The sequence below is a fragment of the Nothoprocta perdicaria genome, unplaced genomic scaffold (assembly GCF_003342845.1).
Source record: "Nothoprocta perdicaria isolate Ctin4 unplaced genomic scaffold, notPer1 scaffold_187, whole genome shotgun sequence".
NCBI classification, from domain to species: Eukaryota; Metazoa; Chordata; class Aves; order Tinamiformes; family Tinamidae; genus Nothoprocta; species Nothoprocta perdicaria.
In genome coordinates, this window is record NW_020455060.1 from 961,468 (window position 1) to 987,564 (window position 26,097).

The 26,097-nt window shown below is 69.3% G+C and overlaps 5 protein-coding genes across 5 annotated transcripts in view; 2 read left to right on the forward strand and 3 right to left on the reverse strand.

Moving 5' to 3' along the window:
• The first annotated feature begins 225 nt into the window (after window positions 1–225).
• Window positions 226–2,848, forward strand: CCDC137 (coiled-coil domain containing 137). The gene is made up of 7 exons (XM_026036857.1): window positions 226–479; window positions 1,041–1,171; window positions 1,338–1,560; window positions 1,726–1,808; window positions 1,925–2,004; window positions 2,225–2,401; window positions 2,687–2,848. Exons 1-7 carry the CDS (start codon window positions 226–228, stop codon window positions 2,846–2,848), a joined length of 1,110 nt encoding a protein of 369 aa, XP_025892642.1.
• A 1,665-nt stretch (window positions 2,849–4,513) lies between these two features.
• GPRC5C (G protein-coupled receptor class C group 5 member C) lies at window positions 4,514–12,038 on the reverse strand. The gene is given in 7 exon segments (XM_026036858.1): window positions 4,514–4,546; window positions 4,657–4,782; window positions 5,338–5,432; window positions 5,590–6,637; window positions 10,236–10,646; window positions 10,649–10,818; window positions 12,023–12,038. Coding segments are annotated over 7 exon segments (1,899 nt in total).
• Window positions 12,039–13,460: 1,422 nt separating this feature from the next.
• BTBD17 (BTB domain containing 17) lies at window positions 13,461–15,711 on the forward strand. The gene is made up of 3 exons (XM_026036882.1): window positions 13,461–13,554; window positions 14,243–14,519; window positions 14,597–15,711. The coding sequence occupies exons 1-3, from the start codon at window positions 13,461–13,463 to the stop codon at window positions 15,675–15,677; spliced, it is 1,452 nt and encodes a 483-aa protein (XP_025892667.1). The 3' UTR covers window positions 15,678–15,711.
• Window positions 15,712–16,500: 789 nt separating this feature from the next.
• DNAI2 (dynein axonemal intermediate chain 2) lies at window positions 16,501–22,368 on the reverse strand. Its single transcript, XM_026036868.1, has 14 exons — window positions 22,186–22,368; window positions 21,938–22,099; window positions 21,746–21,867; window positions 21,035–21,177; window positions 20,525–20,638; window positions 19,167–19,306; window positions 18,724–18,846; window positions 18,308–18,531; window positions 17,966–18,101; window positions 17,515–17,661; window positions 17,198–17,425; window positions 16,882–16,901; window positions 16,694–16,799; window positions 16,501–16,565 (listed from the first exon to the last, which is right to left on the reverse strand). The coding sequence occupies exons 1-14, from the start codon at window positions 22,366–22,368 to the stop codon at window positions 16,557–16,559; spliced, it is 1,857 nt and encodes a 618-aa protein (XP_025892653.1). The 3' UTR covers window positions 16,501–16,556.
• A 783-nt stretch (window positions 22,369–23,151) lies between these two features.
• TTYH2 (tweety family member 2) overlaps window positions 23,152–26,097 on the reverse strand; it is a 5,341-nt gene continuing 2,395 nt past the window's right edge. Inside the window, exons 4-13 of the mRNA XM_026036859.1 lie at window positions 25,928–26,023; window positions 25,769–25,841; window positions 25,575–25,644; window positions 25,437–25,492; window positions 25,268–25,360; window positions 25,107–25,199; window positions 24,901–25,043; window positions 24,629–24,814; window positions 24,458–24,536; window positions 23,152–23,232 (exon numbers count right to left, since the gene is read on the reverse strand). Of these exons, the coding sequence (XP_025892644.1) occupies window positions 23,152–23,232; window positions 24,458–24,536; window positions 24,629–24,814; window positions 24,901–25,043; window positions 25,107–25,199; window positions 25,268–25,360; window positions 25,437–25,492; window positions 25,575–25,644; window positions 25,769–25,841; window positions 25,928–26,023 (970 nt within the window). The remainder of the gene's footprint in view (window positions 23,233–24,457; window positions 24,537–24,628; window positions 24,815–24,900; window positions 25,044–25,106; window positions 25,200–25,267; window positions 25,361–25,436; window positions 25,493–25,574; window positions 25,645–25,768; window positions 25,842–25,927; window positions 26,024–26,097) is intronic.

The following is a 26,097-nucleotide window of genomic DNA, read 5'->3' on the forward strand; positions in this document are numbered from 1 at the left end:
GTGTCCCCCCGTCTCTCACCCGCCACCCCCGCGCCAGGCCGCGCGCGCCCCGCAGCAACATCCTGGCAACAACGCCCACCCCCCGCCTGAGCGGCAGCCCCCGCGCCCAATAGCAGCGCGGCGCGGCCTGCACCACCGCCAATGAGAGCGCGGCAGGGAGAGCGGAGCCAATGGGGGCCGGGGCGGGGCGGGGTCGGAGGGCAGCGGGAAGCCATGTGGGCCGCCATGGCTCGGGGACCGGGAAAGAGACCGGGAAATGGATTGGGAGCGGGAAAGGGCCCGAAATGGAGAAAGGGATCGGGACCGGGAAAGGGATCGAGACCTGGACCGGGAAAGGGATCGAGACCGGGACCGGGAAAGGGATCGAGACCTGGACCGGGAAAGGGGTCGAGACCCGGAAAGGGACCGGGAAATGGATCGGGACCGGGAAAGGGAGCGACACCGGGAGCGGGCCCGGCCGCCGCGCCGCCCCGCGGCAGGTCAGTGCCCGGACCCGCTCGGGGAGCCCCGCGGGGCCCTGCGGCCCCGGTGCCGCCGTGCTCCGGTGCCGGGCTCCCCGTGCCCGGTCCTGCTGCCCGCCGGTGTCCCTGTGTGTCCGGTCCCGCTGTGCGCCGCTCCCGGTGCCCCCAGGGTCGCGGCGACAGTCCCAATGTCCTGGTGCCCCCCAGTGTCCCGGTACCGGGTCCTGTGTCCCAGTGCCCTCCGTTGTCCCGGTGTCCCCCGGCGACAGTCCCAATGTCCTGGTGCCCCGCAGTGTCCCAGTACTGGATCCCGGTGTCCCGGAGCCTCCCAGGGCTGGGTCCCAATGTCCCGGTGCTCTCTGGTGTCCCGGTGCCCCCTGACAACAGTCCCAATGTCCCAGTGTCCCCCAGTGTCCCAGTACCAGGTCCCGATGTCCCAGTGTCCCCCAGTGTCCTGCCATGCCCAGGTGCCGGTGTCCGGCCGGTCCACAGCCCCACGTCCCCGTGTGTCACTGCCCCGTGTGGCGTCCCCATGTCCCCATGTCCCCGCGCAGACCTCGGTGCCCGTTTCCTCCCCAGGAAGGAGAAGAACGTGGCCAACATGAAGCCCAAGTGTCCGGACGAGCAGGAGATCCCGTTCCGGCTGCGGGAGATCATGCGGAGCCGCGAGGCCATGAGGCGCCCGGGCGCGCCGAAGCGGCGGCCGCCAGGTAGGGCCGGGATCCCTGGAGCCGCACGGATCCATGGAGCTGCCCGGATCCCTGGAGGCGCCAGGATCCCTGGAGCTGCCTGGGTCCCGGCACATCCCGCTTCCCCAGCACGATTCCCGGCAGCCGGAAAGGCCTTTGCTGCTGCAATCCCGCCCGTGTCCCGCAGGGAAGCAGCAGCCGCCCCAGGAGCGCTCCCCGGAGGGACATCACGGTGCCGCGGGGGACATCGCGGTGCGCAGGATCCGCAGGGGCGACGGCGAGTCGGAGCGCTCCTACATGAGCCGCGTGGAGCAGGAGGTGCAGCGCGTCCGCTTCCTCACCAAGCACCAGCCGCAGCCGCAGCCTGAGAAGCAGGAGGCGGCCCGGGAGAAATCCAGCAGGAAGAGAGAGTGAGACGGGGGCTGCGGGATGCGGCCTGGGGGCGGTGGGTCCCTCCGCTGCCCTCCGGCTGCCGTGGGTCTGGAGGGGGTGGCTCCAGGGCCCCCGGGTTGTTCCGTGGGGTAGAGAGTCTCTTTGTTGCCCAGCTGCGTGCTCCGGTGTAACACAGCTCTCAGGTTTCAGAAAAAGAAGCTGGATAAAGTACGGAAGAAGAAGGAGGAGAAGAAGGAAGCGTTGCTGGAGAAGAGCTTGTTCCAAGGTGGGTCTGGCGAGGGAGCAGCCCGTGGCTCCAGAGGTGGTGCTGAGGATGGCGGAGCCGGCGCCGCTCTGCGGGAGCTGCTGCCTCACGCCGGGTTCTGTTGTCTGCTCTGCCAGACAAGGTGCCGTTCGGCGACGTGGTCACGCAGCCGCCCAGCCTCACGTCGCGGCCCAGGAGCGGGGTCCCCGCGGCGCAGGTGAGCGGCCCCCAGCCCCTGCCGTCGCTCCGGCCGTGTCCGTGCGGGAGCTGCCGCTCTGGGCTCTGCCCAGCTCTTCCCGCTCCCTTGCCTGGAAGCCGGGCACGTGTTGGAGGTGACCTCCCCGTCCTGGGGACAGCTCCTTGCAGCTCTCGGGCTTGTCCAGCTCCCCAGCGCTGTCCTGGCCTCTCCCCTGACCCGTTCCCACCCGTGTCCGCAGGCCGGCCGGCGGCGGCTCCTGCTGACGTCCCGCCTGGGCTGTGGCGCGGCGTCCCCAGCGGCGTCCCCAGCGGCGCCCGTGTCCCTCGCTCGCCAGCGCATCGTGCAGGAGGAGAGAGCGCGCGTGGTGCAGGCTTACAGGGACCTGCAGAGGCGCAGGCAGCAGCAGCGGGAGGCAGCGCAGGGCAGCGCCCGGGCCAGGGCTCCCCGCAGCGCCCGGACGGGTCCTGGCGCCTCTGCCCGCGGGGGCAGCTGAGCTGGAGCCGCGTGGAGAGCTCTCCAGCTTGTCCTGGAGCCAGGCTCCCTTGGGGACACCCCTGTGCCTGCGAGGTGGCTCTGCGGGACACCAGAACTCAAGGGGACAGGTTGTCCTGGCCCTGCTCTGCTGCTGCCATCGCTGATCCTGGGGCTCCCCAGGCCCTTCTGGACACTCCGCTCAGGGCCCCTGGGGCCTCTCTGCCAGCGCGGGGACCTCCGCGGCGCCATGAAACTGCTGGGAGTAAAAGAGTTGCTAAGGGCTGCTGGCCGTGAGCGTGCCTGTGTGCGCGGCTGCGCCGTGTGCGTGCGGCTGTGCCGTGTCCACACAGACCCAGCGTGTCCGTGTGGCTTTGCTGTGTCCATGTGATCCACCGTGTCCGTGCAGATCCGCCGTGTCCGTGCGGCTGCACCATGTCCGTGCAGATCCGCCGTGTCCGTGCGGCTGCTCCGCCGTGTCCGTGCACATCTGCTGTGTCCGTGCGGCTGCTCCGTGTCCGAGCGCGGCGCTCTGAAGCGGCGGTGCCGGCAGAGGGCAGTCCCGGCCCGCTGGCACCGGTGCTCGCGGGGCCTGGAGGCTGGGCAGGAGCAGGGTGCTGCCTCGTCCCTTTGCCCGGCGAGGGGCTGTCCCTCGTCCTGCTCCGCACTGTGTCCCTGCGCGGTGCTGTGCATTGCACCGGGTGCTGTGTCGTGTCGGGGGGCACAGGGACCCCCCGGCCGGCGCTGCCTCCGGCGCCTTGGTCGCGCAGCGCGGGCGCTCCGGGCTCACCTGCGCGCACAAAGGCCGCCTGTTCGGCGGCGCCCGCACAAAGGCCGCGCTGTTGGAGCGGGGCCGCCGCGGCCGCCGCTCCCGGGGCTCCGGCTTCCGGAGGGGCCGGCCCTGCCCCGGCACCACCGGCAGCGCGTGCTCCGTTACCACGCCGGAGCCCAACGGACAGAGGGGGGTTTGCACCCCGGGAATGCCGGAGGGACCCCTGTGCCCTGCGGCGCTCGTGGGTCCGTGGTGCTCAGGGACCGTCGCAGCGGCACCGGGTAAACTGGGTGCCGCGGGCAGCGCTGGCGACACGGAGCCCCGCTGGATCCCGGTGCCAGGTGCCTGCGTGGAGCCCCCCGGGACCCCAGTGCCAGGTGTCTGTGCCGCGAGCTGGCAGCGTCCCCAGGAACAGGCTCCCTGGCACGAGTACCCGCCGTGCTGGGCCCTCGCACGGGCACCCGTGGGCGCCGCGTGTGCCGCAAAGCCGGTGCTGGCTCAAGGAGAGCAGGTCACCTGCCCCCCCCCCGGCTCCCCCCGGGCCCTGAATAATTCATGGCGCTGCCGTTTGCCAATTCCTGGCGCTGCCGTTTGCCGGCCGCAGCTTCCTGCCTGGCAGCGGAGCCGCTGCGCACGGAGAGGCCACGGAGGCACCACCGACCTTGGCGCGTCCCCGGCGCCGCGGGCCCTGCTGCCCGTGTGCGGCACCGAGCCCGCCCGGCCTCGGCCCCAGCGCCCGCCTGGGCAGGAGCAGCACCGGGGACCCGCGGTGTGCCCAGAGCAGGGACATGGTGGTGTGCCCAGAACAGGGATCCACAGAGCGCCCAGAACAGGGATCCGCAGTGTGCCCAGAATGGGGACCTCGCAGTGTGCCCAAAAGGGGGACCCACAATGTGTCCAGAATGGGGACCTTGTGCACCTACAATGGGGACCTCGCGTCGTCCTCCCCGCATGAGCCACTTGCTGCAGCACCACGTAGGAAAAACAGCTTTATTGGGGCTGCCCTGAAAAAACAAGGGGGGCAAACAAGAGCGGAGGGAGGGGGCCCCGCGGCACCGGGACGCCCGTGGCACCGGCCCCGAGGAGGCCGTGCTGCCGCGTGCTGAGCGCCCACCCCTGTCCTGGCACAGGGGTCCGGGCTGGGGCCGGGCACGACGAAGGGGGCTCTGGGGTCCCCTATGCGCCCCCCGCCGCGCGGAGGGGACCCGGCTCCGGAGCGGGGGCTGTGGCCGCGCAGGACGGGGTGGCCGGCGGCTCCGGGCGCCGCGCGGGGGAACGGGACCTTTACCAGCGGTTCCTGCCGTATGGGGACAGCACCTGCGGCACAGGGAGGGCGCTGGGCACCGGCCGGTGCCCGGGCAGCCCCGGCAGAGGCACCGGGACTTTGCACCGAGCGGCCCCGCTCGCTCCGTTGCTCATTAACAGACCTGGGAGGCGCGGGCGCCGGCGGGCCGGGCGTGCGCGGCGAAGGCGTCCTCGGCGCGCAGCGTGGAGCTGGCGCTGCCCACGGCCGCGCTGGCACGGGGCAGGATCCCGTCGTAGGGGCCTTCGGCCTGCGGGGAGCGGAGGAGGCGCTGAGCGGTGCGGTGCCCGCGGAGCACCCCTGCCCACGGGGGGACCCCAACACTGTCTCTCTCCACTGATACCCCGAGGTGTCCATGGGGAGCACCCACAGCATCCCCTGCCCATGGTGCCCATCAGGAGCACAACCCTGCCCATGGGAGCCCACGCGGGGACCCCGAGGTCCCTCTCTCCATGGGGAGCACCCTGACCATCCCCTGCCCTTGGGGAGCACCCCGAGCATCCCCTGCCTGCACTGCCTGGGCCAGGACCACAAGCACCCCTGCACCCGCGGGCCCTACCCCGAGCAGCCCCTGCTCATGGGGACCCTGAACATGCCCCTGTCTGTACTGCCCCCCCGGGCATCCCCTGCGCACGGGGACCCCTGGAGCACCTCCCTTCTCGCCCACCCCACGGCCCCACGCGCTCCTGCTCCCACGCGGGCTGGCGGATGAGACAAGGGGACAAATCCTCCCCACCAGGAGCCCCTCGATGGGCAGCGGGATCCCCGGGTGCCGAGCAGCATGGCGAGCCCTGCGTGCACTTACGGGCCCCTTGTGCATGAGGGCCATCTCGGTGGGCTGGTAGACGCTGGCGAGGAGCTGCCCGTTGTAGCCGCTGTAGGGAGACACCGGCCTCTTGGCTGCGGAGAGAGGGCGCGGGCGGAGCTGGGGGGCCGGCGGCGGCGGCACCGGCTCCCGGCTCGGCCCAGACCGGTAGACCCGGCCGGGCCTGTTTGCGGGACGCGGCCCTGCAGCCGCCCGGGCTGCCGCTCGCTCGGCACCGGCCGCGGCGCCTACCGAGGGAGGGCTCGTCCAGCGAGAAGGCCTTGTTCTCCACGAACATGCTCTGCGCCTTGTGCTCCTTGAGGATGGTCTCGTAGCCCACGCCGCGCGTCGGGTAGCCCTCGTCGTCGTGCGCCTGCGCGGGGCCCCGCCGCGTCACGTGCGTCACCTCGGGGATGACGTAGAGCAGCACGAAGGCGCACGCGTTGGACACGAGCGCGATGGCCAGCGTGGGGTCGTCCCAGCGCGGCTTGGCACCCGCGCGCCGGTTCCCGTAGAGGTACATGGCGGTCCACGCCACCCAGATGGCCGCGGAGAGGCCGGTGGTGGCCAGGATGAAGGCGCCGTGCTTGCGCCAGCGCGGGTAGCGGCCGCACAGCAGTGGCGGCCACGCGGCGCCGAAGGCGGCCGCCAGCAGCACCATGACGTAGATGAGCGCCATGACGAAGTCGGCGTCGGCCACGCGGCACGGGTCCGGCGAGCCGCCCTCGCGCCGCACCACCGTGATGAGGAGCCACTCGGCGTTGACGATGACCTCCACGAGCGCCAGCAGCAGCGCCACGGCCAGCGTGGCCCAGCCGCGCGGCGCCCGGTTCCGCCGCGCCAGGAAGTTGAGCGCCAGCGCGTGCGCCAGCAGGCACGAGAAGCACACGGCGAAGAGCACGCCGAAGAGGAAGCGGCGCGAGGTGCACGTGGAGAAGTCGGGCCCCACGATGAAGTCGAAGGTCAGGCAGAAGAGGCCGAAGGTGCCCAGCAGGAAGAGCACCTGCGTGGCCACCAGGCTCCTCTTGGGCGGCTCCTGCACAAAGGGCAGGCTGGCCACGAGCACGATGGTGAGCACGAAGGTGGTGACGATGCCGAGGCTGGCCACGGCCTCCAGCACGATGCCCCAGGCCGCCGACAGGTCGCACAGGTTGTAGTAGAGCGAGGAGAGGTCGTGGCCGCAGCCCGGCGGCGGCCCGGTCTGCGCGCGGCACGCGGCCACCAGGGCCAGCACGAGCCCCGCGGCCGCCGTCCCCATCCTGCGGCCCGGGCCGGGCGCCGAGCGGGAGCCCCCGAGGCCCTGCGGGGGAGAGGGGGTGTCGGGGAGCGGGCGCTGCGTCACCGGCCGCCCCGGGGCGGACGCGGGCGCCTCCCGACGCCTCCTTGCCCGCAGGCCGGGGGCGGCCCCAGCGGAGGCTCAGCCTCCCTGGGCTCCGGTGCTCCCCGGTGACCCAGAGCTCCCCAGAGCAGATCCAGGGCTGTGTCCATCCTCCTCTCCGGCTCCGGAGTGGGATGAGCTCCGGGAAGGGGGATTGGGCAGTGCCCGCAGTGCCAAAGCTGGGTGGCAGCGGCACCGGGTTCTGCTCCCACTCCAAGGCCTCGCCTCCCTCTCCACATCCTCCAGTGGGTTCCCCTTTCTGCTTCTCCAATCCCGTTTCCGCCCCGTCGCTCCAGGCACGTGTCCGGCCCCGCACGCAGCTCGTGCCAGGCGCTCGCATGCGCTGCCCGCACGGCCCCAGCTCTACATGCTGGGAACAGGGCTGGAAACAGGGCTCACGGGCCAGGGTGCCAGGACGGGGCCGGGTCCAAAGCTGCAGCCCCTGCCACTGCCGCCCGTGGGAGGGAGGAAACGGGGCAGGAAACCTCTCCGACAAGGTCGCCCGTGGGGCCAGCTGGGAGCGGAGCCCAGGAGCCGGGGCCCCCACGACCCTCCCTGCTGCCTCCAGCCCACTTGCCGAGAGCGGGACCAGGAGTGTGGGCAGCCCCCAGCCCCGCTCCCCTCCCAGAGCCGTGGCAGAACCGGGTGTCCGTGTCCCGCCGGGACGGGAACCGCAGGGAGGAGAACCAGCTGACTGGGCACAGCCCTGTGCCGGGTCTGCCCATCCCGATGGAAACAGGGACCCCTGACCAGGACAGGACTGAGCCCCTGTGGCCCTGGTTCAGGGACCCCAGCCCCCAGGCTGTACCGGTCCCACCGCACCCAGCCTGGCCGGTCTGTGGCTGCCCCGGTTCCGCCCTGCAGGTACCGGCCCGGCTCCCCCAGCACCGCCGGCAGGGACTGGCCTGGTTCCTCCCAAACCTCCCGCCGGGGCCGGCCCGCTCGCCCCGGCACCTCCGGCAGGTACCGGCCCGGTTCCCACGGCAAGTCCCGGCGGGCCCGGCCCGGTTCTCCGCGCACCTTCCGGCAGCAGCGGCCCAGCTGCCGCGGCGTTTCCCGCAGGTACCGACCCGCTCCCCCCGCACGTCCCCGCGGCACCGGCCCGCGCTCCGCGGCTCCCCCCGCTCGGTACCGGCCGCCAAACTCGCCCAGCGCTTCCTCAACTCGGCGGCCGCGTCCCGTCCGGTCCGGTCCGGTGCCGGTTCGGCAGCCCCGGCGCGGGCCGGCCGCCGTCCCGGGCTGCCCTGCGCTCCGCTCGGCGCCGGCGGGCGGGCGAGCCCCGGAGCGCGGCGCGCCCGCCCGGCCCCTCCCCGCGGCGCCTCCGCCCGGCCCGGCCCGGCCCCGCCGGGACGTGCCGCGAGTTTGCGGGGGCTCAGGCGAGCGCAGAGCCCCGCTCCGCAGCGGGGGTGCGGGGGGCCCGGCCGCGCCGCCCGCCCTGGCGGGACACGCGCGCTCCCCACGGGACGCCCCCGGCCGCGGGGCCTCCCGCAGGAATGTCAGCTGACGGATAAGCCCTTGGCAGAGCCGCGCGCCGCAGGGGCAGCCGGGTGGGCAGCGGGGCGCACGGCCCCCCTAGGGCCCCCCCAGGGCCACCAGGACCGGGCTAGGGCACCCTGCGCTCCCCAGGGCCGGGGCACCCCCGCCACCCCTCCCGAGGCTTCAGGTGGGAGCTGCTGTTTGGAGAGGGTGAAGGAGGTGGCCCAGTGACCAGGCAGTGCCACAGCCTGGACGGGATGGGGACCCCGCTGGGAACAGGGCCGGGGGGCAGAGCTGTCGGCACGCAGCTGCCCTTGTCACCTGCCCTTGTTTTCCAGGAGCGCCGGCCCGCGGCGTGTCCTCGGCAGAGGCTGCCCCTGCTCACGGTGCTCGTGCAGCTCTAGGGCGCTCGGTGCCCCAGCCAGGGCTCCGTGTCCCCCTCGAGTCCCCCGGTCCCATCCTGCCTCCCTTTCCCCCCATGCTGCGGCTGAGGCTCCCGGCAGAGCCAGACCCCCACACTCCGCACTGCAGGAAAACCTCATCCCGGCGGCGCCGCCGAGGGCCCCGCGCAGCTTCCTGCCGCCCCCGCTGCCCACCCGGGCCCGTGGCGAGGCCGAGGCGCGTGGCCTCCCGGAGGCTGCTTCCTTCCGCACCCGGGGGCCGGGGCCGCTTTCCTGGCAGCTGCCTTGGCCGGTCGCTGCCCCCTGCTCCTGCCAGAGGAGGAGGGGGGTGTCCGGACACGGTGATGAGGCTGGGGGGGCAGCGGGTGCCTCAGCTTCCTCCCTCCTTGCCCAGGAGATGCTCCCACCTCCTGGCTGCTCCCCTGGCACCACCAAAGCCTCGGGAAGGTTTTGGTAGCTCCTACGGAAAGGTAGCCCCAGGGACGCAGCACCGGCACATGCCCAACACCCCATGGTGGGCAGCGTGGGGGGAAGCAGGAGCCGCGGGCCCCCCCGCCGCGCTGGCGGGACGGGATCAGGCCTGCTCCGAAAACACGGGCACGGCGGGCGCATTTTTTCCAGGCTTACCTTTGCTCCAGTGCTGCCGGGCGGCTGGCACGGCGCGGCGCTCACCCCGGCCCCGGCGCCAGCCCTACCTGGGCCCCGCCGCCCCCCCGGCCGCTGCTGTTTACACCGGGGCCGCGGAGCTGTTTTCCGTCCGCGCCGGCTGCATCCAGAACAGAGCCGCCCGCAGCGCGTTCCCACCGCCCCTCGGAGGGGAGCGGGGCCGGGGGTCCCCCCTGTGCCGAGGCCCCTCCGCACGGCCTGGGCTGGGGGAAGCTCCCGGGGGCTGCAGCGGGCGCTCCGGGTTAATGTCTAACTTCTCCCCCCGGCTCCGTGAGGGCCGGGATTAATGGAGCGAGCAGCTCCCGGGGGCCTCCGGCTGCACGCAGGGCTGAGCGCTCCGAGCCGGCGGCCAGGGAGCCGGATCCCGCGGGGGGCAGGGATCCCGTAGGAAAGCCGCCCAGCCTCCCCCCCCAAACCCGCTCGGTGGGAACGGAGGGAAGGGCCGGGGCTTGGGGGATTACGCAGGAGCCGCGGGCTCCGCTCCAGCCCCGTGGCACGGGGCGCTGCCAGCTCCGCAGGGCGGCCTGGCCCTGCCCTCTGGTGGCAGATGGGCACCCGGCAGCTGGGGACACCCGGACGGGCACATCCTGGCTGCTCATCCCGCTGGGCGCAGCAAAGTCCCTCACAGAAGCCATGGGAGCTCGATGGGTGCTGTCCCTGTGTCCACATGGGAGACGTGGCTCCCAGGGAGGGACAACCCTGGTGCCCTGCGCGGGGGCAGTGGGGACACCAGCGCTGCGGGTGCTCCCTGCCTTTCCAGGGTCCTCCTGCCCTGGCCTGTCGCTGCAGCCACAAACCCGGGCCGTGTCTCCATCTCACAGTGGAAGTTAAGGAGGAAGGAGAGGTGCACTTGGCACGTGTTGGGCAAGGCTCCCTGTAACCCCTGTCCCATGGCAGATTTCTGGAGCAGGAGACAAAGGCAGCGTGTCCGGAGGGACTGAGCATGGGCTGGTGCAGGGAGCCAGTGAGCCCAATACCAGGCAGGACGCCCCAAAAATGAGGTGGGACATGAAGACGGTGGTGGCAGCCACGAGGAGGGCTGTGGTCTTGCCCACGTAGGCACAGCAACCCCCAGAGCATCTCTGCTGCTGCAGCTTGAGGATGATGACGGAATTGGTGGCCGGGAAGATGCAGCAGGGCCATTAGTAGACAGCAACGCAATGGAGCCACTTGAGCACCTTGTCCAGCGCACTGGGGAGGTTGGCATCACCCCACACATCCAGGCACCAGAAGGGGATGCCTGCAGCCCTGATGATCCTGCAGGTGCACTGCGATTAGGACATAACACAATACTGCAGTGGGTGGCACAAGGCCATGGTGAGCACCATGGTGATCCAGATGGAGGCTCGGCGGGCCATGAACTCCAGTACATTGACAGTGTGGATACAGGACATGATGCACAGGACATCACCCAGGCCAGGATGGCTGTCTGCAGGATGAAGCCCAGCAAGAGGATGAAGACCTTGGAGAGGATGCTGGAGGTGGTCGGAGCCAACAGGTGCTGGTACAACGACTTTTTGGTCCTCAGAGCCACTGTGGTGCCCCAAGGCACAGGGGGGACTGGGGCACCAGATTATAAATGTCACCCTGTGGGAACGTGCTGAGCTGATCAATGTCTTCTTGTGTCCTGTGGGAGGACAGAGCGGTCCTGCGCTGCACCCCCACCGCGGGGGTGCAGGAGGGCAACGGGAGCGGGGCGGGGGCAACGGGAGCGGGGCGGGGGCAACGGGAGCGGGTCTCCCGGCAGGATCGGGCCCACGCGCTCCATTCATAAATCCGGCGGCGCGCCCCCCGCACGCCGCGCGCCCATTGGCTGCGGGAGGCCGCGACTGAGCCAATCGGAGAGGCGGCCTCCAAGAATGGGGGCGCCGAACAGGAGTGCTGCGTTCTGATTGGCTGGAGGCCGCTCCCCCACCCTCCCCAAAAAGAGCCTCTCGCCCGGGGGGCGGGGGAGCGGCCACGACCCCCGGAGCCGGGGCCGAGCTGGGACCAGCACGCCGTGCATCTGGGCTAGGGCTGGGCTAGGGCTGCATCTGCGGGTCGTGTCCCCCTCTCCAAGGGCCTGCAGGGGATTTTGTTCTCCAGGTTGCTGCATGGATGCAGGTCCTGGTGCCAGGGGAGCCCCTTGACCCCCATGGGGGAACAAGCCCCTCACCACAGCATGGGGGACACAGACTCAGCACAGCTGCAGCCACTCATGGTGGGTGGCACAGGCACCAGGGGATGCCAATTAGGCACAGACTAGAGCTGGCTAATTAGCAAGGGCAGGCGCAGTCCCTGAGTGTCCAGAGGGAAGCGCTGCATTGATAGGGCTGCAGCAGGAACATGTTAACCCTTCCCCAGCCTGGATCCCTCACCCTGCCAGCAGCATCCATGCCCGGCCCCTCACCTGCATCCCCCTCCTTGTGCCCCCCAGGGGACAGGGTCTCACCTTCGGGGTCACCTCTCCGAGCACCACATCCCCACGCCGGGAGAGTCACCTCAGTCCATGTCCCTGCTGGTTCCCTGCAGCATCTCTGGGACACAGGGAGGAGGGAGAGCAGGGTGCGCAGAGCTGCAGTCAGGGCTATGGGGCTTCAGAATGTCACCACCTCCAGGCAGGTGGCACCACTTTGTCCCCATGCTGGGCACCTGGTGAACTCTGACTTGCAGGTGGCAGGAGGCTGAACATGGGGGTGGCACACAGTAGCACCTGTGTTTGTCCCTCATGTGCCACCAGGCCATCCACGGTGCAATTGCTGCAGACTGAGGGGCACCCTCACACCTCCAAGCACCCCCATCCTCCCAAGGCACCAGAGCCCCTGTTCTCCCGTGCTTTATACCCACCTGGGCAGAGGGGCTACAGCTGGGGCTGCTCACGCCTGGTGCTGCCTCAGCCCCCGCCCCAGCCCCGCCAGCACCCAGGCCTCACAGGTGGCTCAGATTGCTGTGTCTGTGCACGGGCACGTGTGCGGTGCATGTGTGTGCATGTGTGCATGCATGTCCCGTGTGCATGTGCATGCACGTCCCGGCTGAGCGCATCCCCGCGCTGCAGCCCCACTGCTCTCCCTGCGGTCCATGGTGCAGGGATGTGGTCCGGGCCCACGCTGTGCGTGTCCCCAAGCCCTGAAATGCAGCCCCAGCGGGGCCGGGTGGGTAATCCCTGCGCGGGAGCTGTGTCGACATCTGCCACACACAAACATCTGGAGAACGCATCCCAGCAGCTGGGCCTGGGCAGGTGCTGGGGAGCGGGGCCATGTGTGACTCTGCAGGGAGCCAGACTGTCCCCACGTGCCCTTGTAGGTGCGAAAAGAGGCGCGATGCTGCAGGGGTGCAAAGGGTCCCTTCTGCAGAGCCCCTTCCCAGCGAGTGGCCCGGCCACTGCTGTCCCTGCGCTGCACCCAATGTCCCCAGCCTGGCACCCCCTGCCCCACTGCACCCCTGGGTGCAGCTCCGCTGCAGTGGGGCACATGAGGGCTCTGCACTTCACTCAGCCGCTCAGCGCCCGAGCTGCCGCCGCGCGGCTGCCGGCCCTAATCCCATCAGCGCCGACAGCTACTCGATACCGATACGGGAAGCCAGCCGGGCCCCGGCTCGTCTCCCCCGCGCGGTGCCGGCCCCAGCGGGCTGCAACGCCGCTGACTCGAGGCCAAGGTCGCCGGCGCTCCGCGGTGACCTTGCCTGGTGGCCGCCGCGCAGCCGTGCCGGACGCCCCGTCCATGGCGAGAGGCGGCGCGGGGCCAGCGGAGGCTGGCACGGGGCGCGCACGCCGCGCTTGGCTGCAAAGGCTGGGAAAAGGGCAGGCGGTTCCTGCCGGCAGCCCGGATGCCATGGAGATGGGAGGGCACCCGCATGAATAGCCCCGCGGCGGGCGGCGCGGGGGGAGCGGGGCCGCGCTGCGCCCTGCATGCAAAGGGGCTGGGGGCCGCGGGCGCCCGGGCGGGATGCACAGCCGGGAACGCGGGCACCACGGGGGGCGCGCAGGGGGCGGCCCCGTGCGGTGCCCAGGGCTCGTGGGGCGCCCCTCGCAGCGGCTCGGGGGGCCGGGGGCCGGGACGGGATCGATTCCGGCCGGGAAGCGGTTCCCTTGGAAACGGCCGGTCCCAGTTTCCACCAATCAATGTGCGGGCGCGCGGGCTGGGAGGGTCGTGGCCTACATAAGAGGGCGCGGGCGCCGCGCGCCCCCGTGGCGCAGAGCCCCCGGCAGATGCGCTTGCGAGGCCATGGCGAGGCTCACGGGGGCCCGGGCCGCGCCGAGCCGGCGCTGGGGCTGCGCCGCCGCCGCCTTCCTCCTCCTCCTCCTCACTGTGCAAGCTGGTAAGGGCGCCCGCGGAGTGGGGACGCTGGAGCCGGGGGTGGCCATGGCGCGATCGCCCTCGCCGCGGTGCCGGCTCCTTCCCACCTGCGTGTCCGGCCATCCCGCAGAGCTGTGGCTGGAAGGGCTGGGATGAGATGGCTCGGGGCACCCGGGCGTCCTGGCTGGAGTGGCCGTGCCATGATCCCTGGCCATGCCGTGATCCATGGCTGTGCCCCATGGCCATGCCCCATGGCTGTGCTGTGCCCCATGGCCATGGTGCAAGTCGGAGCTGACCGTGCTGCGCAGCAGTGCTCAACGCCTGGGACGCCACGGTCCTGGGAGCCGCGCAAAGGAGCCATATCAGGCACCGCCGCGCTCCCGATCCCATTCCCAATCCCTTCTTAGCCGGCCTTAAGCCGGCGTCAGGAAGGGTAATCCGCAGCATCGCCATCCGGCAAGACGCAGATTTGAGATGGATGGAGCCAAACTCATCCCGGGGAAGAGGCGCTGCGCTTCGGGCAACGGGAGGAGGAGGATGGGGAGGAAAGCTGCACTGGGAGCACCCATGCCCATCCACAGGGTGCTGGGGGCGCGGCGTGGGGACATTCACCCTGGGTGCCTGTCCAAGGGGCGGGCGAGCTGTGCGGGTGCTGGGTGAGCCCGGGTGCGTGGCGGGGCCCACGCTGGGACGGTGCCGTCTGCCCGCAGCCCAGCGAGCCGAGCTCAGCGGCGACGCCACGGCCGCCACCATCAACCACTCGCTGACGCTGCTGCAGCGGCTGCAGGAGCTGCTGCAGAGCGGCAACGGCAGCGACGCGGTGCTGCAGGTGCGCGCGGCGCCCGCCGCCGACGCCAAGGTCTTCCACGTGCACCAGCTGCTGCTGGGCCTGCAGAGCGACGTCTTCGAGGGGCTGCTGCGCAACCAGAGCGTGCTCACCCTGCACGAGCCGCCCGAGAGCGCCGCGCTCTTCGACAAGTTCATCAGGTGCGTGGGAGCGCGCGGTGCGATGCGGGGGGACACGGTGCCGCCGCGGCGCTCACCGCGGCCGCGCTCTGCCCCAGGTACCTGTACTGCGGCGGCGTCTCCATCCTACTGCACCAAGCCATCCCCATGCACCAGCTGGCCACCAAGTACGGCGTGCGGGCGCTGCAGCGCGGCGTGGCCGACTACATGCGGAGCCACCTGGCCAGCGAGTCGAGCCAGGGCCACGTGGTGGGCTGGTACCAGTACGCGGCGCGCGTGGGCGACCGGGTGCTGCAGGAGAGCTGCCTGCAGTTCCTCGCCTGGAACCTGTCGGCCGTGCTGGCCAGCGCCGAGTGGGCCTCGGTGAGCGCCGAGCTGCTGCTGCTGCTGCTGGAGCGCTCCGACCTGGTGCTGCACAGCGAGCTGGAGCTCTACACGGCCGTGGAGGGCTGGCTGGGCCGGCAGCAGCCCGAGGCGGCCGTGGCGGAGCGCGTGCTGCGCGCCATCCGCTACCCCATGATCGCGCCCGCGCAGCTCTTCCGGCTGCAGGCGCAGTCGGCGGCGCTGGCGCGGCACCGCGCCGCCGTGCACGACCTGCTCTTCCAGGCCTTCCAGTTCCACGCCGCCTCGCCGCTCCACTTCGCCAAGTACTTCGACGTCAACTGCAGCATGTTCCTGCCGCGCAACTACCTCGCGCCCGCCTGGGGCGCCCAGTGGGTCATCAACAACCCGGCGCGCGACGACCGCAGCACCAGCTTCCAGACGCAGCTGGGCCCCAGCAGCCACGACGCCGGCAAGAGGGTCACCTGGAACGTGCTCTTCTCGCCGCGCTGGCTGCCCGTCAGCCTGCGCCCCGTCTACTCGGACTCGGTGTCGGGCGCCCTGCAGCCGGCGCGCATCGAGGACGGCCGCCCCCGGCTCGTCATCACGCCGGCCACCAGCAGCTCCGACTTCGCCGGCGTCAGCTTCCAGAAGACGGTGCTGGTGGGCGTGCGGCAGCAGGGCCGCCTCCTGCTCAAGCACGCCTACAGCTTCCACCAGAGCTCCGACGAGGTGCCCGACTTCCTGGCGCACGCCGACCTGCAGCGCCGCACCTCCGAGTACCTCATCGACAACGCCCTGCACCTCCACATCATCGTCAAGCCCGTCTACCACGCGCTCATCAAGGCCAAGAAGTAGTGCCGTGCCCGCGGGGGACACCCCTGCCCACGTCCCTGGGCTCCTCCCGGCCTTTTCTCCTCCCTCCCTTACGTAGACGGAGGTCCCCGTGCCGGGGATGCCCCTTTTGGACCCCCCAGCTGCCACCTCCCCATCCACCATCCTGCGGGATGGGGACTCCCTGTCCCTGTGCTGCATCCGCACGGTCCCCGCCGCGGGCTCTGCACCCCCTCAGGGAGCTGGCAGCCTGGGCACGGGGACGGGGACGGTGACACCACCCCTGTGGCCCAGTGACATGGGATGTGGGGTCCCGCTGTGCCGGCCCCAGTGCTCGGGATGAGCGGGACGTGGGCCCAGGGCCGTGCGCTCTGGGGGCCAGGATGGCCCCTCGCTCCTGGTCGTAATGAGGGCAGAACCAGAGCCCGGGCACCCCTGGGGCTGCTCTGGGTGTAGGGGACTGCGGGGGCTGCGGTTGATGCATCCCCCACCCCAGACACCCTGTGCCATGGCAGCGTTGGGGACGCAGGTGCATCCCAGCGTGATCCCTTCCAGCACTGTCTGGTCACATCCCGGCAGGCCCGCGTCCATCCCCGTGGCCTCAGGCCCGAGGCGCAGTGCCCGCTGTGTCGGGGGTGCTGGGCGCTGGCGCAGCCGGGCAGCGGGCGGCTCCTCCGGGTGCAGGAGGCGCCATCCCCGCCGCGCCGCGGCCGGCAGCCGCCTGCAGCCCTCGGGAGACGGCGGGGAGAAGGGCCGCGCTTCCCAGCGGGCGCGAGAGAGGAAGCGCCACTCGGAAACCTCCTGTTTATTCATCCAAAGGGGAAAAGCGGGAGGCCAAAGGGTCAGGGAGCATCTGGGACTGACTCAGAGGTCCCTCCGCCGTCCAGGGGTGCCGCTGCCCAGCTAGGGCTCCTGTGGAGGGAGCGGGCAAGAGGTCGGGGCGCACAGGGGCTGCCACCTCATGCTGGGTGCCCTCACCCGGGTGTCCCCCCACAGGGACCAAGGAGGGGGAAAGAGGCACAAAGCTGGAATTAGCTGACCTTGGTAGCATCCCCCTCCTCTTCCTCCTCCTCCTCCTCCTCCTCCTCCTCTTCGCCTTCAAACTCTGGCAGCTTGCTCTCTTCCTCCTCCTCCTCCTCCTCCTCTCTCGATTCACCTGTATCACCTTTATCCTGCAAAGCAGAGGTTGCGTCTGAAGGAAATAAAGAAACTAACATAAGGGCTTCACCGGCTGTGTTCCTCACTGTCCTTTATGTTGTTAGAGAAGGAGCCAGGCCCCCCGCGCCGCGGCAGCCCCTCGCTGCTCGGCGTCCCCCCGCTCTGCTGCTTCACTGCGGCAGCAGCCACCGCGCGCTGACCCACCAGTGACTCCAGCAAGCCCCCCGTCCCCTCCAGCGGGGCTGGTTCATTCGGGGGCCCATGCACCCAGGACGGAGCCACCCACCCGCCTGGGGACAGCGAGACCTGGGTGACGCTCCCGGGGCACCCAGCAATCGGAGCTGTGGGAGCCATCGCAGGGTGGCCAGCCCCGCCGTGCCCGGTACCTTGGCACGCAAGCGCTTGGCCTCGGCCTGCGCCCTTCGTCGCAGCTCCGCTTCGATGGCCTCGAGGAAGTCGCTGCGGACGCGCTGGAGCAGCTCGGCGGAGCTCTCCTCCTCGGCCTCCTCCCGGGGCTCCTCGTCGCGGCCCTCGGCCCGCGCGCGCTCCTTGAGGCGCATCTCGCGGTGCCGGGCCTCCAGGATCTTCTCCCGCTTGGTCTCCCGCTCGAACATCTGCGGCGGAGAGGGGCCGCCGAGGGAGGCGAGGCTGAGCGGGGACGTGCGCTGCACGGGGACAGCCCCGCGGTGCCGCGGGCACCTACGGCCGTGGCCAGGGTCTTCTCGTTCTTCTGCAGGGTGCAGAGCCCCGAGGAGATCTCGAGCAGCGTGACGGTGCCCAGCTTGGAGCCGCAGCCCACGACGCAGCCGTTGTCCTGCAGGCGCAGGCTGAAGAGGGGCTCGTCGCAGATCTGTGGGGGGGAACGTGGCTGCTTGTGCCCTGCATGGCCCACAGATGCACATCAGCAAACAGCTGCTAACGAGGGCTGCCAAAACCTTTGGGCTCCTACAGGGCAAACGTGGGTGCACGCGGAGCCCCAGGCACAGCCCAAGGGGGAAGCACCACTTGCCATTTCGGCACCCAGCCCGCCCGGGCAGCATGGGGTCCCCTTGCACCCCAGCTCCATCTGCTCGGCCGAGCTCCTGCTGCTGCTCCGAGGGCAGCGCCGGCGCCGCAGCGCGAGCGAGGGAACAACGGGGTGTGCGGGACCCAACCTTCAGGCTGAGGGAAGGGTCGTTCTGCTTGAAGAGGAAGTCCCAGATGTCCAGCGTCCCGTCCATCTTGGTCGTGAAGAAGACAGCCGGCCTCACGGTGCTCCAGCAGCCGTCGGTGAGGTAGGAGAGGTGGTACCTGCGGGCAGAGGCGCGCACAGCCCCGCTGCAGCGGCACGGGCTCAGCTGCAGCCTGGCCATCGCCATCCCGGTGCCCTTGGCTACGCTGCCACCTCTCTGCCTTGGTGACTGTCCCACCAGCCTCTCCTCCTTGACCAGAGCAGATGAGTCCCTGCTGCTCATGGGCCTCAAAAGTGGGACAGTTTTGGCAGTGGTTACACCTACTTGGTCCACATAATGGAGGATTCTTTGCTCTCCTCTGACCAGATCCGAGCAGTCCAGTCCCCGACGGTCAGGAAGAATTTGGGGTAGAAAGGGTTCCTGGAGAGCGCGTAGACAGGCCCGTGGTGGCCGCTGTAGGTGCCGGCAATCTTTTCGGGGGGTGTCTTGGCCTTGCGGTTGCAGGTGATGATGATGCCCTGCTCTGTGCCCACCATGAACTTGGTGGGCTGCGGGCGGGAGAGCAGAGAGGAGCCGTCAATGGCTTGGGGACCCGGGGGCACAGGGGACAGGGGCCTGAAGACCACGCTGCAACCTGCAGCACGGCGCTCTGGGGCCTCCCCGCACGGCCACAGCGTCACTCCGACACTGCCACCGCTGTCCCGGAGACGAGGACAGGGCGACCCCAAGGCCGGGCTCACCATGGTGGGCTCGAACTCCAGCGAGATGGCGCCCAGGGCGTTCTCCAGGAGCCCCTTGCGGGAGATGTCCAACACCAGCGTCTCGGTGGGCTCGGAGAGCTTGCGGATGTCCCACCACAGCACCTGGGTGGCACATGACAGCACCTTGTGGATGTCCCACCACAGCACCTGCAGAGGACAAGGGGTCCCACCACAGCACCTGCAGGGGACACGCAGCAGGGGGGACACTGCCCGCAGGGGCTGCTCTCCGTGCTGGGGAAGCCGGGTCCGCGCAGGGCGAGTCCAAACCAGCAGCCTGGGGGTCACATCCCCCTCTGTCCCCACCAGGGCACAGCAGGACCAGAGACCAGGGGCTGGTCAGGCCGGCAGGAGAAGCTCCTCTGCTTCTGCCAACCACGGGCCATGCACGAGTCCCTGCCACCTTCCCTGCTCCTGCCCGTTACCTGCCCGTCGGTGGAGGCCGAGAAGCACTCGGTGCCGGTTTTGGACTGCAGCCAGATCGCTCCGTACACGGGATCCCTGTGGCTGAACTCCACGGTGGAGACCTCCACGGGCAGCCTCCCCTTCCGCGTGTCCCAGTAAGCTGGCAAGGAGAAGAAGCTCTCAAGGGCTGCACCTGCTCCCTTGCTGGCGCCTTCGCTTCCTGGCACTTCCCGGGAGATGCTGCCTTGCTGCTGAAGCCGGAATCAGGAGAGACAGTTTGCATTGGAGCAGCAGGATGCTGGTGAGAACTGGTTGCTGATGGCTGCAGCCTAGATGGTGGTGACATCTCAAACCACCGCAGTGTTCCCACAGCAGTGCCTCTCCACGGGGGTGTCCTAAAGTGTCCCCAGAAGCAACTAACCCTGCGTCGTGGCCCTGTGCTGCCTGAGGGGCTCCAGCAGGACTGGACACGGGTGAAGCACCCAGCTCCTGTCAGCGCCAGGCAGCAGCGAGCGGGGCCTGACCTGGCTGCAGGCTCCTCCTGTGCGTCCTAAGGGCCCTTCCTAAGGGAGGCAGCTCCCAAATGAACATCCTTCCCTTGCCCGGGCGCAGGGCAGCGCGGGAGGGCCCTTGGCAGCCGGGCGACGATGGCACCGAGCCGCACGCGCTGCCTCCTGCTCACTTCTAATTAGGCAATTGAAGGTGACGCAGTCTGCTCTGCTGGGCCCGTGCCACACGCCCGGGGAGCGCCGTGAAGGACGAGGTGAAATCCACCCTCCTCCAGCACCTCCGGCGCGCGCAGTCACAGCCCCGCAGTGCACGCCCCGTCAGCTCCGATTGCTGCTGCAAACGGCAAGGAAAACATCAAAAGGAGAGCAATTAAATCAAAGGGCTCATGTGGCTCGCTAAATAACAAAACCCTAAATGAGGCTGGCAAAGAGGGGCCCTTTTCTAAGCATGAGTAACAGCAGTGTAAACACAAGTCAGGAGCCGAAGCGCCGGCAGCTCTTCGGAGCTTTTGGCACAGGGAGCTGCGGGGCCGCGGGAGCCCGGCACGTCTGCAGAGCTGAGGACACGGGGATGGGGAGGAGCACAGCCAAGGACAGGTGAATCCCACGCTGTTCCTCACATATGTGCGCACGGGTGCCCACAAACGTGGGCAACGTGCGCGGGGGCCGGCGGCCGCTCCGGAGCTGCTGGGTGAAGCAGCGAGCTCCGGGCCCGCTGCCCTCTCCTCCCGTCACCCGTGCGGGTTCCAGCCTGCCCTTCCCGGCACTCTGAGCGCTTCCCGGCGCGCTCCGGGGATCGCTGGCTGCGGAGTCACTGACGTTATGTTGTTCTCGTTAACTGGGTGTCACTCCTAAGCCGCTTTCCTTACCGATCTGCCCGTTGTAGCAGCCGCCGGCCAGGATGTGCGAGTCCTTGGGGTTGTATTCCAGGCTCACGAGAGGGGACGACGGCTTGAGAACCAGCTCCGGCTTGTTGGAGTTTTCTACCAAGAAGGGGTGAGTAAAGAGCCAAGCGAGAGGGATCCTCAAAGGAAACAACATCCCCCTCCAGAGCAGCCCCCGTGCTGCCTCCTCCTCTGTTATCCGGGGGCAAGTGACCTGGATAACACAGGGAGCACTGAGAGCAGCGTGGCTGCAGATACTCTGGCTCATCATGTTCTGTAGTGGGAGCTCTGTGGTTACTTTCCATCTCTTGGCCAACTTTCAGATCCCCTTTCTCCCCTTCCTTACATTGATCTGTGGGCCAGCGATGAAATTAAAACCTCTCCTCACCCTCTCTGAGGGCTCTGAGGCTTCGCTACATCCGTGAGATGCTTGAAAGCACAAAGTGCTTTTGCCACAGCAGCATCACTGGCCGGTGCAGCTTCCCTTCCCCTTACCGAGATCCCAGATGTACGAGTCAAAGCTCATGTCCTTCACGTTCTGCTGGAACTCCAGGCTGGAATAAGCTACCGCCAGCTTCTTGCATCCATCAGGGTGCCAGGAGAGATGCGTGGCTGTCCTCTTGGTAATGTTTGGGTCCCTTTTTGGCAGCACAACATCAAACACAGACATTAGCTTGCTAACAGCTTTGCCATGCCCTGGGCTCAGCGACTCCCAAAGGAAGCTGTGGGAATCGCAATTAAAACAACCCACAGCCCCTGAGTATTGATTGCAGGAAACGATTCCCTGGGGGGCCGGGCGGTGGGGGGAGAAGAGCCCGTGATTTAATAAAGTCTTTCCAGTTACATGCTTCTAAGAATCCAATTACGTTACTGGATCTGACTTTCAGGAATGACCTAACAGCGGCTGACATTTTAAAAACGATCCTTGAGACACACACAGACACACACAGAGAAGACGCTGTGTGAGCTGCTGTTGGGAGAGGCTCCGAGCTGCTGTTGGGAGATGCTCCGAGCTGCTTCTCCTCCCGGAGCGATGCAGCGGCCGGGGCTGCAGATACAGAACAGGGGTCCCCCAAGACTGGAGCTGTGACAGGTCTCTCCACCCATGAAGCGACCCAGCACTATCCTAAAACCACCGCGTTTTCCCAGCTCCTGTCTCCGGAGGGCTCAGCCAGCTCCGCGGCGCCCTGGGAACCCCCGGGCTACCTCATGACATTGATGGTTTTGGCCGAGGGGGGCTCGTCTTCCACCTCGGCCATCTCCTCCTCTCCAAAGTAGTCCTCGTAGATGTTGATGGCGTTGTTCTGCTTGATGCAGTGCTCCATGAGCTGCGGGGAGGTCCCGTCAGAGGCGGCACCGGCAGCCGCCGGGGCGGGGGGACGGCGGCGGCGGCCTTACGGTGCCGAGGTGCGTGATGGTGTTGATGTAGTTCTCGTCCTTCTCCACCTTCTTGCGGAAGCGGATGGTCTGCTCCAGCTCGTGCGGGTTGATGTCCTTGGGCCAGCCGCCCTCGGTGTGGTTCACGCCGCGCGTCTCCACCTCCACGCGCTCCGTGTTGACCTGCGGGACGCGGCGCAGCGGGAGCGCGCGGGGGGATGAGGGGGGTCCCGCGCGCCGCCCCGCCGCCCCGCGCCCGCCGCCCGCACCTCGTGCTCCGACATGTCGCTCGCGTGCTGCACGTGCGCGTCCACGGGGTTCCTGGGCACGAAGGCGGCCGCGGCGCCGGGGTCGGGCGCGATGTCCACGGCCACCTCGGCCGCCCGCTCCGAGAAGTTGCAGGGGCGGCCGAAGTCGCTGCGCTTCTTCGTGTACACGTACACGATCTCCATGGCGGCCCCCGAGGTTTTTTCGGGCTCTTTTCACGGATTCTCCCCCCTTCCTCGCACCCCTCCCCCACACAGCGGGGCCCAGGCGTCCGGGCCCAACCCCCACCAAGCGCCGCCACTCTCAGGCCGCGTCTGACGTTGCCTGGCAACGCGCTCACGTGGCAGCCGTTACCTGCCGCCACGTTTGGGAGGGCGAGAGCCGGATTGGCGGGGAGAGCGCACGTGACGACGGCCACCACTTGCCGCCATGATGGGAAGGGCGAGGACCCACGCGGTGGCCGCTGCCGCCGCCATGTTGGGGAGGGCGTTGAAGGGAACAAAGCCTGGTTGGAAAAGAGGGACCATCCATAGGGAAAAGCGGGGAAGGAGAGAGGGAAACCCGCGGGAAACCGCAGGACAGCAGCACGAAGGAGCCGAGATATTTAGTACAAGAGTTTATTGCCCCCCGAGGGCACGTACAAACGAGGCTGGGTGCCCCGGCGGGGTTAGTTCTCATGCGCTTAAAAAAGAGCTATCGGTACTGTTAAAACATTAAAAGCCAAAAACAAAACAAACCAAAAAAAAAACCAAACAAAAAATTAAAAAAAAAATCAAAGGAAAACGAAAACCGAGCATCTCCAGGAGGTTTCCCACGTGGTCACGGACGTGGCGGTGGCGCGGAGGTTACCAAAGAGTCCGCGAGCTCGCCGCTGTTCCGGAGGGAAGCTCCCCGCGGATGCCCCCGGCTCAGGAAGGCTGCAGCGGTGCGGCGGCGGCCGGGGCCGGGCTCCCGCGGCGGGACGGCGGCTACGGCCGGGGCTCGGCGCCGCCGCGCCGCGCGCGCTCCTCGCCCACGGAGAGGTAGGTGGCCCGCATGCTGGGCGAGTACTGCGGGGAGAGCAGCCGTGAGCGCCGGCACCGCCGCGTCCCGCACGCCCGGCAACCCGCAGCGTGCAGAATCCGGCGCCGCGGGCTCCGTTTAGGGACCGGGATGCTGCTTTGCCCTCCTTTTTCCCCTTCCCTCTCTCAAACCCGGCCCTTGGCGCATCCTCAACATTCCCGACATCCCCAAGGCGCTGGCGAGTGGCTCGGCGCTGCTCCAGGGCTGATCCCCCGTCTCCCCCCGCCCCAGGCAGGACAAGGAATTAAACATCTCCCAACAGCGTTTTGCTGGGAGGGGGGAGCAAGCCCCGGCGGAGCATTAAGGAAGATTATTGCGAGTTGGTTATTTCGGAGCGTGCCAGCCTGTCCTCGGGGATGTGAATCGTGGCTGGACGGGGGGTGTCCCGGTAATCCCGGGCGCGGGACGCGGAGCCAGCTGCGAGCGCGGCGCAAGCCGATTAGAGGCTCCCGCGCTGGCGACGCGCCCGGCATGCACCTGATTGCCAAATGTTCCCTTTTCCCCGGGGAAAGGGAGCGCGGCAGCCTCCGGGGCCACGGCGTCGCCATGGCGGCGTGCCGGAGCCCGGGATGCAGAGAGGAAAAGGCTTCGGACACAGGCAGCAAAGCAGAGGAACCGCAAAGGGAAAGGAAGGAACCGCGCGGAGATGGGATAGGGGACGGAGCCGCGGCGCCGGATCCTGGAGCCAGCGAGGATGGTTCCCATCGAGCCCCTTCCTGGCTTTCCTGCTGGTGGGATTCCCAGCACAGCTCTGGATCAACCCCCCTTGGGATCATCACAGCCCCCGGTGATCCAGCCCCTGTCCTCGGTCACCTCCAGCATCCCCCGCGGCACCGGGCACGGGGGCACCGGGAGCCCTGGGCACAAGGCAGGGAGAGGAAGCGGCTCCACTTACTCTTGACGGGCAACTTAGCTCCGAAATAAGGGATGCAAAATAATAAATGATAATAAAGACCAAAAACAACAACAGAAAGCATGCGTTAACAGGCAGGGTGGGCTCAATGAGAGGCATGCAAGGGGCAGCCCCAGTGTGACAAGGGACTGCAGAGAGAGACACAAAAATAAAGAGTGATGGATGGAGAGGGGACGGCCCTGGGCTCTCCGTGCGGGGAGCAGCTGGGGACTGTCCCTGAGGCTGCGGCAGAGGCGCCCGCGCGGTCCCACCGCCCCCAGCCCTCACAGGAAGGACTTGGCTTCGTCCGTCCACCGTACCGTGGGGGGCGGCGAGCCGCGGCCGATGAGCGGCACGTTCTCGTAGCGCGGGTTCCCGCCGAAGAGCGCCGCTTGGTTCCTGCGGGACGAGCCTGTGAGCGGGTGCCGAGCCGCCTCGGGGCGCCCCTGTCCCCCCCGGGTCCCCCTGTCCCCCCCGGTTCCCCCGCTTACATGTACTCGGACACGGGCGCGTTGGAGATGGTCTGCGCGGGCGGGTGCAGGCTGCTCTGGCTGCCCAGGCTGCTGCTGTAGCTGCAGAAGCTGCGGAGCTGCCCGCGCGCGGGGTTGTGCGCGGCGATGCGGCGCGCCTGCGGGTTGAAGGGGTCCTCCTCGGCCATGTCATCGTAGCGGCGCTCCCTGCGGGGCGGCCGAGCGGGGCGCTGGGTGCCGGCGTTCCCCCCCGGCCGCGCGCGGGGCCGCGGCGGCTCCCCCCGCGCACCCACCTGGGCGCCAGGTGCCTCCAAGCGCGCGGCGCGGCGCAGGTGACCGTGGAGAAGGCGGCGGCGACGAGCAGCGAGAAGAGCAGCAGGTAGAGCAGGCCCTCCACGCCGTCGTAGCAGACGCCCAGGAGCGCGTCCAGGTAGTCCTGCGGCAGCGCAGGGCTCAGCGCGCGCCCCGGCGCCGCGCGCCCCGGCCCCGCGCCGCTCACCTTGTGCAGCCCGCGGCAGTCGAGCAGGGCGGTGAGGCGCTGCAGGCTGCTCTCGGACGCGTTGAGGAGCCGCTGCGCCGCCAGCAGCTCCGGCTGCGGGACGGAGAGCGTGAGGACAGCGTGGCCCCCGGCTCTGCAGCACCCAGCCCCGTTCCACCTACCTCGGCCGCGGGGAATTGCGGCAGCGCCAGCTGCACCAGCGCCTGCGTCTGCGTCTGCATGGTGGTGAGCGAGCGCTGGAGGACGGTGAGCGCCTGCGAGCGGAGCGAGCGCCGGTCACGGGCGGCCCCGCGGCACCGGCGGCCCCGGCGCGCCCCGCGCCGCTCCTACCTGCTGGAAGGGGCTGCTGCGGCTCTGCTCGCAGTACACGTAGTAGTGCAGCACCTCTGCAAGCAAAGGGGAGCCGTGCGAGCGAGCGGCGGCGACACAGGTGCCAGCGGAGCCGGTGCCGCCCCGCGCTGCCCCTACCCGTGCTCAGCTCGCTCTCCGTCACGTTCAACAGGAACTTGTCAGGGGCCACGCAGAAGTCGCTGGTGCCCTGCGGGGGCGAGACGCGGCCTCAGCGGGGCTGGTGCCCCTGCTCCCGCAGCGGCTGTCCCGTTGTTCCCCTCGTGCCGCCCAGACGCGCACGGGCACTTCCATCCTGCGCACGCCGCACTCACCACGGCCGCTGCCAGGTCCACGGCCGCGGATGCCCAGCTGAGGATGAGGGTGAGGAGGCCGCAGCAGAGCATCCTGCAGGGAGAGCGTGCATGCCAGGGCCTCGGGCACGGAGCGGGTGGCAGCGCCGCGGAGCCCGCGTGTCCCGCCGCGGCACTCACGTGCTGAGCAGGCAGCGGGAGCGCTTGGCCAGCGCCAGGCAGGCGAGCAGGCACACGGCGAGCACCAGGATGAAGAAGAGCAGGTAGGCGAGCCAGCTGCACGCAGGGAAGGGCGGCGTGAGGCCGGCGTGGCGCGGCGCAGCGCGGTGCCCGCCGCCAGCCGTGCACCC

Coding starts and splice junctions, on each gene's coding strand:
- CCDC137 (XM_026036857.1), top strand. CDS start 226: ATGGCTCGGGGACCGGGAAAGAGACCGGGAAATGGATTGGGAGCGGGA. Junction 480..1,040: donor GCCGCGCCGCCCCGCGGCAG/GTCAGTGCCCGG, acceptor TTTCCTCCCCAG/GAAGGAGAAGAACGTGGCCA. Junction 2,402..2,686: donor GGCAGCAGCAGCGGGAGGCA/GCGCAGGGCAGC, acceptor CCTCTCTGCCAG/CGCGGGGACCTCCGCGGCGC.
- BTBD17 (XM_026036882.1), top strand. CDS start 13,461: ATGGCGAGGCTCACGGGGGCCCGGGCCGCGCCGAGCCGGCGCTGGGGC. Junction 13,555..14,242: donor CCTCCTCACTGTGCAAGCTG/GTAAGGGCGCCC, acceptor GTCTGCCCGCAG/CCCAGCGAGCCGAGCTCAGC. Junction 14,520..14,596: donor CTCTTCGACAAGTTCATCAG/GTGCGTGGGAGC, acceptor GCTCTGCCCCAG/GTACCTGTACTGCGGCGGCG.
- DNAI2 (XM_026036868.1), bottom strand. CDS start 22,368: ATGGAGATCGTGTACGTGTACACGAAGAAGCGCAGCGACTTCGGCCGC. Junction 17,662..17,965: donor ACCCTTCCCTCAGCCTGAAG/GTTGGGTCCCGC, acceptor TCCCCCCCACAG/ATCTGCGACGAGCCCCTCTT. Junction 16,800..16,881: donor GACAGTGAGGAACACAGCCG/GTGAAGCCCTTA, acceptor AGGTGAATCGAG/AGAGGAGGAGGAGGAGGAGG.